This window comes from Anser cygnoides, chromosome 3 (assembly GCF_040182565.1).
Source record: "Anser cygnoides isolate HZ-2024a breed goose chromosome 3, Taihu_goose_T2T_genome, whole genome shotgun sequence".
Lineage (NCBI taxonomy): Eukaryota > Metazoa > Chordata > Aves > Anseriformes > Anatidae > Anser > Anser cygnoides.
In genome coordinates, this window is record NC_089875.1 from 33,691,258 (window position 1) to 33,703,157 (window position 11,900).

Genomic DNA, 11,900 nt, shown 5'->3' on the forward strand with positions numbered 1-11,900 from the left:
TCTGTGAAGAAGCGTGCATGTGAAAATTGACAGTTCTCCCCTGAATCAATACTCACCTTTGTAAAGGAGAAAATGCTTTCTGCTGCACTGATGGCTATTTCATCCCATTGCAAACCATAACAGATGGGTTTTCTTCAAGCCTCTATGCATTTTAAGATTGTATTTACACTCACTAAGCAAGTCTTCTGCCTAAGAAGGGAAAAAATTACGGTCTCCTGCTTCTTCATTTTCTCCCTCCCCCAGTGCTTTGCTTTCCCAGGGCTGCTGGCTTGGTCCAACTCAGCTTCTTTACGCCCTTCTGACAGACCTTCTGCTTGGAAAAGGGTTATCTGTGTCTCACCTGGGAGGTAGGAGTTCAGGCTCATTTGAGTTCACCCATGTAGACCCCATAACATAGCCACGCACCAAAGTTGGAAGCTGAGAAAAGTACACCTACTCCTCAGTTTCTCCAGGTAGAAAATCAGAATGATGCTATCACAGATGCATGCACCTCCCATAGGAAAATACAGAGGATTTTTTTGAAAGAAAAGTTAAACACACAAATTAAGCATTAGTATTAGCACTCCTTCTATGATAGGAATACACATTCCTGAGAGCCTACCGAAATTCAGTCAGCAGAGTGTATTTAGTGAAAAAGAAAATTCAGCCTGTCTTTTTAATAAACGCTGCTGCTGCCCAGCCTTCTGGTTTTGGACAGCAGATAGCTCTGCTGTTCTCTGTCATGTAGCAGTGATGCCCTACCACAAAAACAGGTGCATTTCAGTGGTGTTTCTTGCTTGTTTATGATTTTTTTAAACGCAAGATAGCAACGGTTCATAAAAAGCTTTCCAGGGTCAGGACCAAAGCTGCCATGCATATATAACATCATGATCAGCATCTGGCAATGAACTGGCTGGCGTGCACAAAATGCTACCTCCAGGTAGCTCAGGCAGCTGGCTTTTCCTGCAGCTGCTTTAACACAAAGCTTTGGGAAGAGAGCCCCAAAGACAACCTAAAGCTCTCGGTGAAAAGATATTCAACAAAACCACGGCCCCCTTCGTCCCTTTATTTTCAAACGCCATCCCCAGAGCCGCCCTCACAAAGATGGCGTCCCCCCCCCCACCCCCCGGCACGGCGCCTCACAAAGATGGCGCCGGCCGCGCCGACGTGGCCGAGCCCGGGCTGGCGAGCGGGGAGCGGGCGCTCTGCGCATGCGCGGCGCCGGGCGGGCTCGGGACCATGGGCAGGAGGCGAGAGGGGCTGAGCGTGGCCCGGGAGGTGAGGGGTGGGCGGCGGCCGAGGGGCGATGTGGGGCGATATGGGGCGATATGAGGCGGCGGAGCACCCTCAGGGGCCTAGATAAGGGGCGGCGGCGTAGTCAGTCTCTGCCTGCTGCTTGCTCCCGGTGGGTGCCGGGGGGGACATGGGGCGCTGGGCTCGGCCGCCATTTTGTGGTGCGATGGCACCGCTGGGACCGGCAGCGCTCTGAGGGGATTTCGGTCTGCTCCTGCGCTTAGCGCTGGCTTCGTCGTTGTGGGGAGGTGACGCTGGAGAAACAGACATTTCTGGGCTCTCTAACCCAAATATAACAGTTAAAGGGAGTTCGGAGGGGACTGTGCTGTCTGTCCAAGTATCTTCGCTCAGCCTAGCAAGGGGAGCTGAAATGTTTTTTTTGAGATGTGACAGACAAGGAGACAGACAAGCTGGTGGTAGGCTTTGCCATACAAAAGGGGAGGTGTTAAAAAGGGTGAGCCCAATCAGGGTCGCTGGTCGCAGAATGAAAAGGGTTTGGTTTCGGTTGCCACAGAATATTTTGGCAAAGCATTTGGAATTTGTGGTATCTTTAGATTTCTGTGTGCGTGTTGTCATGGTAGAACAAGCTAGTTTTGAAAGGATTGCAGAACTGCTCTTCTTCGGGGTGTAATAAATGAAAATGTGACCTCTTGGTGCAAAAATACTACTAAAAGATAAAGTCCTTCCCTCCTGCAATGATGAGAGGGGTGCTGACTGAAAGTTAGGAAGAAAACAAAATCCTTTGAAGCCAGAGGCAGTGAAGTTTGTGTGTCAGGTGTCTGAATACTTGACAGCCAAGATGCTGATTTCATAATTTAAACTTCCATTCAGTTCACTGTTATCTTCTGAGCTGTTATGATTGATAAAACTTTCCAAATGAGTCTTAATATGACATGATGCATGGCTGTCTTTGAAAGGCCTAATCTAGGCAGAGTCATGCTTGTTTAACTGGAGTCATGATGCTAAATGAATGCAATTTTCTATATGGACACTTATCAGATTAGCTTGCACTTACAAATTGCAGGTGCAATTGATGTAACCTGGTTTAAAGTGATATAAATGTCTCCATAATGTTGTGATGGTTTAAACTCACACCACTTCTCCTTTCTTATAGCTTTGTAGTCCTTCAGCAGGCAGCCCCATTGACAACACTGAGCTGTGCAGAACTGTCTTCGTGAGATCCATCAGGAAAAGGAAACTGGGAAGGCTCTGGTCAATTTTGTAGCAATATAATGAAAGTGGAATGAGTTTGAGAGTGGCAATGATGATCAAAGGTGGGGAAACTATCTATGCAGGAAACAATTAAGCAGATGGGTTCTTTTAAACTTGAAAACGTGACTGAAAGGGGACCCAGTATGGGTCTATATTCTTTGTATGCCATTTGTAATTTTTAAACAAAGAATGAATGTTCACTCTCTTCAGTATAAAAACAAGAGCCTTCAAGTGAAGCTAGCAAATGACAGGGACAGAACAAACAGGGAGGGGTTGGTTCTTCCCCCCAGCCTGTGGATGTGCCATGAAACTCCTTGCCATGGGGTATTGTAGCTCCTAAAAATACCCTTGTGGCTTAGCCAACCGGGGAGGGGTGACAGGTAGGGTTAGTAAGTGCAAAGAGAGCAGGTGCTCAGTGAGTGCCTGAGCTCCAAAATACTGAGTGTGGATTTGGAGAAAATATTGTTATGTATAGTTCCCAAATCCTGCTTCTGACAAAGACTGATCAGTGCCTATGGAAGAGTTAAGGATAGGGAAAAGGATGGAAGTAGTAGTCCTTATTCACTGAAGTTGTTTTTAGAGGATGTTTCAGAATGCTCTGTGGTCCCATCTGTGTGCTGTCCTGCAGAGCCACTGAGTTGAGGCAGGGGTCCGACTAACTGGATAGATTCAAGGCTGAAGGAGATGCAGGTGGGATCCAGCCCTTTCTCCTCTACCACCACAAAGGTTTGATCTGCAGGACTTCTCTGGTGGATCATCCTCTACTGTGTAGTAACCTGCCTGGTAAATGTTGCCTAGCCTGTGGGTACAACATTTGCAAAATGATTTGGCATGAAGTGAATGATTCTGAGAGCGTGGTTAAAAAAAAAAAAATGTGTGTATACCCAAACTACAAGTTAGCATTTAAATTTAAACATTGCAAAAAATCGGTCCCTGCTGGACCGTTTTTCTTAATAAGGCAGCCAAATTTGTGGATGCAAGAACCACTAATTCTTCTGTGAAAAGAACTGTTCAAGTGTGCTGGCAGGTGACAAGGCATCAGAAGACTGCTTAAGGAAGGGTTTTTTCTTTGCCCCCACCTCTTCATTTGGCTTTGATCTGTTTTATGAGGGTCAGAAGACAAAATCCTCATTACCCAACGCTGTTGGATGTCAATGTATATGTGATGTGGCTCTTTGCCAGCATCTTAATTAGGGAATTCATAAAAGCAGAGGGTGGATGCCAGTTCTTGAAAAGTGCTTTTAGCCTTTCTGCTGGAAAGAAAGCTTTTATTAATTCATTACAAAATGTATTAAAAGGGATCTAATCTAGCTCAACTCTGTAAGCAAAGCTGCTTCCTTCTCTCTTTTTTTTTTTTTTTCTTGGTCTGCCTTTTATGTGAGCCATTTTGGGCTCCTTGCCCAATGTAGTCCTGACAAATAAGATTTGTAATAAGTGTGTAAGTCAGTTTGGATTGAAATGTGCTCTGGGTCCCTTTGGTTTAAAGAAGTGTCCGGACTGTGAGCAGGTGTTGCCAGATTTCAGAGGAAATGGCTCAAAACCTTGTCATGCTTTCTGGAGTGAGGGAGGCTGTGGGGGACGAAGCTGCTGGGACTTCACTTTCCAGAGTGGCTCACGGGGAGCAGAGGGGCAGCTCTGTGTACCCCGAGCTGCTGTGTTAAGCACCTGTCTCACTTGCCCCTTCTAATTGGCACTAATTAAAGACATTGCTTAAAGATGTCCCTGCTGTGGAGCACGTGAACCTGAGGCGTTGTAAGGTGAGCTTCCCACGTGCTGCACTTCAGCTCTGTCCCAGAAGAATGCCTTTGTGGACAGGAGAGCCAGGAGGAGCGAGGATTCTTCTTCACAACTTATCCACAACTGTTGTGAGATTGCCACTAAAAAGATAAGCCAGGGTGAGGTGCAGTGCATCCTGCTAAGCGAGCTTGGCTCTTCATCTTCATGCAGGCCTTCCGTAGGCCTAGATACGTGCCCCAGCTGGCCTTCTCATGCAGCAGTTAGTAGGAGGGAAGGCTTGTCATCCGCAACAAGCTCAGGTATGCACCTGCTGCTAGGATTGCTCTTTCGGAGAGCTGCTGCTGGGAATTATGCCAAAACTTTATAGGTTCTCCTGCTACAGCTTTACAGGTTATAGCTCCCCTGGGAGTTTTCTCAGCAGCCTGAGAGTAATCAGTAATTCCCAGGTGTTCCTAATTTCTCCCCATGCTTATTTTCCTCTTCCTCACTCTCCTTTGCCCTGCAGTGAAGAGTTGCTTGGATGGCTTCTCTGCTAAGAGATTCCTAGCACGCAGAAGCAGGCCCTAAATCCCAAGTGAAGCAGTGGCAGCGGTGTGTCAAGATGGTGCTCTGCCTATAGTTCTGGTCATCATCTGGGGCTCTTCCTGTACATGAGCCATATTCAGGAGGCAGATACTTTTGTCTTAATTTACAAGTAAGGAAACCAAGGCACTGTGAGTAGATAACATTTGAAAATCCTCACTCTCAACCTTCCTTATAACCTCTAATGCCCCAGACCAGCCTGAAGAAAAGATGTTGCAGGATTTCAGAGAGAAAAAAATAATTCGTTCATTCAGCAATCTGTTCCTTCTTCTTTGCCTTTTTTTTATTATTATTATTATTTTGCGTCCCTTGTGCCCCCAGCTCAGCAAAACCGATGTTGCAGTTCTAGGGCATGTGGTTTATTAACAAATTATTGCTCTCCAGCAGGGGAACCAAACTTTGGTTTTGATTTAAGAGCAGTAAAAACAGCTGCAACTTTTAAAGTATTGTGTGGAATCTGGAGATTTTTAGTCAGCAGAAAGTAAGAGCATTGGCAGAGTTGGGCTGAATATCCTTGTGTTATTTCTCATGAAAAGATGACAGCATGGGCAGAGAGCGTACCAGTGAGAGCAGCTGCAAAGTGAGCAGAAGGAATGCTTCTGGTGGAGAGGATGGGGAGTGCAACGGCGTGGCTAACGTAGTGGTGGGCTGGCAGCTTACTAACCAAAGCTCTCATTAAATTGCATTACTTACCATGATTTTTAAGCCCCTCTTCCAGAGAAGGCATGGGGCACTGTAGTAAGTTTACTGGCAGAGGAGGAGCCAGGTGACACACATTGAAGTACCTCTTGCAAGGTGTATGTGAGGGTTTCCAACACGGGAGGAAGCAGAGACACCATCGGCTGCAGATGGTGGGAACGGGTGATTGAGGTGGTCGTTCTCAAAGCTCAGCGCCCTGAATGGATCGGGTGGGCACCCCTCCTTCACTCTCCTGCACTCTGCCATTAAGTGAACTTGCTGATAAATATGATCAGAGCCAACTTGGGAGACTTTGGAATAGTAAGATGCAAAGGTTTGAGCCTTTTTAACCATGCCCCTGTCCCCAGCACTGCTGTGTGCCTTGCCATGAGACTGTTCAGCTGACTGGCCGAGCTCCTTTTTGCAGTCTGTGTTGTTCTCCCCTTTACATCAGGCCTCCTGCCCCATCCTGCATGTTTGTAACTCCTGCCTGCCTTTCCTGAACAGAAGGTGTGAGATTGCTAACGAGCTCAGGACAGAGCTGATCCCCCGCAGCAGCAATAATTGTGGATTAGTACCTTTGATTTTATTTTTATTTTTCCCATATCACTGTTCATGGGACCGTTTGTGCTCTCTCTCTGGTGTCCAGGCAGTTGGTGTGATACACTGCCTAGGTACTTTCCCCAGGACCCTGCTGCCTCTTACCTTCTGGTTTGTGAGGGCTGCTGCCACAGAAAGGCTGCGCTGCCAGAGATGTAGCTGGCTTTGGCCTTGTTTGGAGAACCAGACACAGCAGGAGCGTGGGGTGAGGTAGCTGAAAAGAGAGGTCACTGCCACCTCAGGGCAGCAGGGCCATCTTTCAGGCTACGATGTCGTGTTCGTATTATCTGATTACTCCACAGTTTCCTTGTTGGAAGCAAGCCTGAAAGACAAAGTATTCCTAAAGATGTCTGTGCTCTGGTTGCCAGGCAGAAGAGAGGAATGATTCCCAGGAGAGCTGTTGGCCTTGGTAGGACTAATGCCTGGGCAATCCATGTGCCCACAAGCATCAGCGTTTTTCCCTTCCCACCCCTACACACACACAGAGCCGAGGGTGCTTTGCAGTCTTGTCCCACGAATGCCTACTTCTGTTTGCAGCACTAAATCAAGACCTTATCCCTGAGGCTTTGCCCAAGGCTGGTCCCTTGCGTTGTATACCACTTTAATGGCATAAAGACAGCCTGGGTCACGTCTTTGCTTGTGGGGCCACATACAAAGAAACTAGAACAGGCTGGAACTGGATTGGATCTCAAAAAAGGTGCTGGCCAGCCACACAGCTGGGAGTGTTAGAGCTGGCCTGGCTGTGTCTGGGGTTGCAATAACACAGCTGTCCGGGGTGCAGCACAGGCTGATGTCTAGGAGGTGGTGGGCTCTGTGCTGTGATCTCTGCGTGGAGCTGGGTCTGCTCCTCCCTTGGTTTGGGGAGGAAGGAGGTGGAGTGGCTGAACTGCCACCCTTCAGTGGGGATGGATCCGTGTTACTTGGAGAGGAAATGACAGTGACTGGTGCGTTGTTTTTCAGATTGATGGACTGGAGGAGAAGCTGGCGCTCTGCAGACAGAGCATGGAGGAGGTGGATCTCAAACTGCGCAGGGAGAAGCTCAGCCCTGAAGGAAGGTATGGATGAGCACCTCCTTTCGCAGCTGCGGCTGCACACTTCAGCTAGCTGTCATCCTGCTGCAGGACTGAGCAAGGGTTCTTGGAGGGATGGGAATGTGTGGTTCCCCATGACAAGGCTCTTCTTCCAGCTTGGAGCTTACTTGGGGAACATGCCGATGTGAGTTCAGTGATACACAGAGAGATTTATCTAATGAACAGCCTCCCTTTCAAACCTGTATTGCACCCAGCCAAGCAGTGCCCAAAACTTGGCTGTTTGTTAGCAGAGCTGGGTCCTGGCCTGCTGGGAAACAGGCTAGCTGTAAGCTTTTAAAGCTGAACTGACCTGGCCTCTGAGCTGGATTTTATAGCAGACACAGGCAGAACCTGATATTTCTCTAGCACGAAGCAAGAGATCCTACATCTCCCAGCTGATTCTCAAATCTCTGTGCCTGCAGACACTCTTCCAGTCATCAGCATCCTGTTGCTCTGCTCCCACCAAAAAGGCTGGGAAGTTCAATTACAGACCAAGGAAGAGAAAGTTCCTGTTGTCTGCTTTTTTACAGAACCCAGTTACAAATCATCCTTGCAGTGATGACTTTTTCACACCCTGATATTTACCAGCCTCAGCCTGTGTTCTTTTTTTCTTCCTTTCCATTCAGTTATCTCGCTTTGCCTGCCATTTCTTGAGCCACCCTCTCTCTTTTTTCCTCCTCCTTTACTGGAGTTTTATATCCCCCATTCATATTTGGACAGGGTCCTGTGTTCCCTTATCCCTCATCTCTAGCTCTTCATTTCACCAGTCCGTTACCTAAATTTTTCTTCCTATGTTTACTATCTGTATTCTTCATCTGCTGCTGAAGTGGCCATCAAACAAACCTACAGTTGCAGTAACTTGACAAGATGGAATATACCTGTATGATTTCTCTCTGAAATATAGCGCCTAGAGCAAAGAATTAAGATTAGGGATTTCTGGGACACTTTCTGAATTTTACAACTTGGGTGGAGATGGAAATGGAAATCCTGTTCCCCTAATCCAGATGATCTCAAAAACCATGGAAGAAGGTACCATGATAAACATAGTTCACAAAGGAGAGCTCTGCTTTCCTGCTTCAAAGTTCAGTTATCAGTTTCTTCCCGTCTCATTCTCAAAGCACCTTCCTTGACTCCCTTCACGAGGCAGATTTCTGAGTAGCACCTCAGTCATGCGGGCAAATGTCTTCTCACATCCTCCTGGCTGCACTGTGTGTTTCCTTTTTCCAGTTGCCTCTAAGAGCCCTTCTTGCCTCTCCTGCTGCTTATGCAGCTTGTTTTCTTGCCATCCCGCACTTAATAGCTGTACACATAGGTTTGGAATCTCTTCCTACTGCAGGTTCTTGCTCTGCCCCAAGGGGAACAACAAACTATTACACTTTCTGCCTTCTCTCTGCTCTCAGTGATGAGATAATTTGTTAGTGCAGCTTTGTTTGTATGCACACAGTCTGAAAGGAGTGGCCACGTCCCTGCTGCTGTAATGGAAATGCAGCTGCTTTCAGGCAATTTGGTTTGCTTTTATATTTAAACAGTATATTAATTATCTTGTGCAGTTTCAGACAAGGGCTGGGTAGGTCTGTTTACTTGTTACTACTGTTATCCTGAGTCTTCAGTCGAACAACAGGTTGTTTAGGTGGTTGTTGCTGGGTTTGGATTCAGCTCGTTTCCAAGCTGACCAGGGTATGTAAATTGGGTACCCTGGCAAAGGGATCCAGGCTTCAATCAGTGAGGAGAATTACTACACCAGCACTGAGCCAGATGTGCCGGAGGAGCAGGATCCTGCAGAGAGCTTGTACGGACCATGCCTCATCTTGTAGCCGTGGCAGAATTTCTTACCCCACCTTGGGGAACTGGGTAGGGGGCTCTCCAGCAGGCAGAGCACTGTTCTGACACTTCTCAAAGGAGAGACACAAAGCAGCTTGAGAGGAAAAAGCCATCTGAAACTGCTGCATCCTTTTTGCTCAGCAGGGGGTTTCTAAACCATCACCTCTCCACAGTGAAGGGTGAGGGGCTCATTCTGTGAGCAAATATTCCTGCTATTGGGCCAGAGTTTCTCTTCCATCATAGGAGCAAAGAAATAGGCTGTGTTGTGCCTCGCAGGTAATGAACTCCTCTTCTCATTACAGGAAGTCACTGGAGAGAGAGAGAAACCTACTAATGACCAAAGCTGACAACTATGGTAAGAGCTTCATTAAAAATGGTCCCTCTGGGCTGGATGGCATCAGTGCTGCAGCTTAGCTTCATCTTCAAGTTCCTGCCACAATAATTTCTGTCTTTTGAATTTACGCTCATCCAAACGGAGCAAAACTGAGGGAAATCTGGTCAGCGTATTAGGAGTCCAGATCCTCCCTCTTGAGACATGTTATCTTAAGGGAAAAAAAATAGTATATCAGCTGATAAGGGGGGTAAAACGTGCTTTTTATGTACCCCAAACTCCGTGTCCTTAGAAAATCTTAGCCAACAGAGTGGCTTTTAAAAACTTCTCCACTTTGTTGTGGTTGTTGTTGTTGTTTTTTTTAATTATGCAGGTTTAAGGGAAGGTGAGGCTGCTGCCTTGCTCACAGGATAGGAGCTGGAAAGTTTGGGCTCTGCCTAGGCAGCAGCTTTGACTACGTTGGAAGCACTGAACTGAGTTGTGGGACACATTCTCCCCTGGTTCTGTGAACATCTTTTCCTGATGAGCTGCTGGTGCATGGCTGTATGTCTTACACATTGAAGACAGTCTGCTCTCTTGGAGAGCATTACAAGCCTAGCAAGTACAGGCACATCATCATGTGCGTGGAGCAGGGAGAATGGTCGCTGCTGTTCCCTCTAAATTACTGCAGTTAGGCTGTAGGCAGGATGGGGACCCCTTTATACTGCATAGTGAGCCTGGTCTTACTGGAAGAGTGAAGAGAGAGTGAAGCTTTGCTGTCTCGATAGGGGGAGCCTGATGCTTCAGTCACCTTGTTATGTGTGAAATTAGCCTTCCTCCTGGCTCAGCTTACTGAGCAGAGCTGTTCTGCAGCAGCGCAAGCACATGGGAGAGAAGCACAAGTGTTTCTTTAGACTTAGAGAACCGAAAGCCAAGGCTTGGCCAGTGAATTTACAATTTTAACTCATGTTAAAGGACTCTTTCCAGAAGACTAGCAATTATTTTAAAGAGCTTCAAACCTGTTCCCTGAGGGCCTACCACCAGAGACAGCAGAAGGGTCAGGCTGTGGCTGCCACCCATTTACCAGCAGTCAGCCATCATCCAACAGGCTGCCCTAATGGTGAGGGCTGCTCCTCCTGGAACAGAACACACAGTGCCTCTGCACCCAGCCTTTTTAGATCATCACTATGGCCTCAAATTAAATCTGTACTTACTCCAGGCTGACACACGAGGCCATGAATGACAATGCCATTGCTCTGTCAGTTGAAGCTGGCAGAGCTGTGCTGGGGTTTGTGTGACCTCCTGCCCCTGCCACCACTTCTGCAGCCATGTGCGTTGAAGGAGGTTGCTGCGTGGCTGTGAATACTAGTACCACACGAAGAGCGGGGGCAGAAAGAAGAGCTAAGAGCCTCTTCTGATAGCTGTGCTAGTTCATTGTATTTGAGTTAGCTTAAGGACTGGGAAAAGATACTGGACTGAGAGTCCTGAACTTATGCCTAGGGAAAAAATAGAGAGTAAAAATAGCTCTCTACATGCTGTCCTCTTCTTCATTGCCTTAAGGAATAAACAGTTGTTCTAATGAACCAGGCTGCCCTTAGTATGGTCCCAGAACAAGGTCATTTGCAAACAGGACTGAGACTGAAGCATTCTTAAGAGCAGTTACTGAGATTAACAGGATGAGCACTAGCAAATGAGAAGGGCTCTTGCTAGGCTCCTTCCTGCCCAGAATAGTTTAGAACTAGCAGCTTTGGAGACTGATCCCAAGAGTTGCCCCTGGGTCATGGTGAGATGGTGCTTGTAAGACCATGTTGAAAGGAGATAGAGTAACAACACAAGAATGTTCACAGGCAAGGGTTTTGTTTGCTTCACAGAGAAGGAACTGAGTGTGCTTCGGAAGGAAAATCGCAAGAATGCTGCTCTTGCTGTGGCCATGGCCTTGCTGATCGCTCTCATCTATGCCTGCTGGACTATGTGATTGCACTCAAGAATTCTCCCTGCTGACCAGACGGCTCTCCTGTAAGGAACTCTTCGTCCTCTCACCGTTGCACCTCCCCAAGGGTGAGGATCAGCATTTCAGGGCGTTGTTCTCATTTGTCCTCTCCGAACCTCATTGTAGGGAAACTTTTTCTCTGAGAACTGAGAGGTCCAGCAGGCAAAGCAGACACCACAGCACACTCATGCTGGGAAAGCAGGTCGAGCATAACTCCAGGTGGGGCTGTCTTACCAAACATCCAGTCAAGACCTGATGTAGGAAGGCAGTATGCTCTTTTTGAAGAGGACCTTGCTGGTTGCAGACAGAACTGAGCTAAATAAAGATGTTTCCTCTTCCACACTAATTTCCAGGACCAGGAGAACCCTACCTCCATAAAAACAGATGGGAAGTAGGTATCTCTTCTGCAAGCACATAGCAGCCAACTTGAGATCTTGCTGCTTGGGCTTTGAAAAGATCTACCTACCTCTCCTGTGCATCAAAGCTTGGTAACCGTTTTGTGCCTCTGAGAATCAACACCTGCAGAAGAGATTTTACTACCACCTCCCAGGCATGGAAGTGCCTGTGGAGGGCTTTAAATAAAGTTGACATTGTAGCTCCCAGCTTTTCCTTCCTTCCCCAGTTTTGT

At 47.4% G+C, this 11,900-nt stretch overlaps 1 protein-coding gene across 2 annotated transcripts; it reads left to right on the plus strand.

Moving 5' to 3' along the window:
- Positions 1-1,104: 1,104 nt before the first annotated feature.
- Positions 1,105-11,874, plus strand: CCDC167 (coiled-coil domain containing 167). 2 transcript variants are annotated; one of them, XM_048080139.2, is made up of 5 exons: positions 1,105-1,257; positions 7,042-7,136; positions 9,275-9,327; positions 11,154-11,298; positions 11,399-11,874. In XM_048080139.2, exons 1-4 carry the CDS (start codon positions 1,219-1,221, stop codon positions 11,255-11,257), a joined length of 291 nt encoding a protein of 96 aa, XP_047936096.1. In that variant the 5' UTR covers positions 1,105-1,218; the 3' UTR covers positions 11,258-11,298; positions 11,399-11,874. The 2 variants fall into 2 exon arrangements, with proteins under 2 accessions (XP_047936096.1, XP_047936095.1); XM_048080138.2 differs by having other exon boundaries at positions 11,154-11,874.
- Positions 11,875-11,900: the final 26 nt, after the last annotated feature.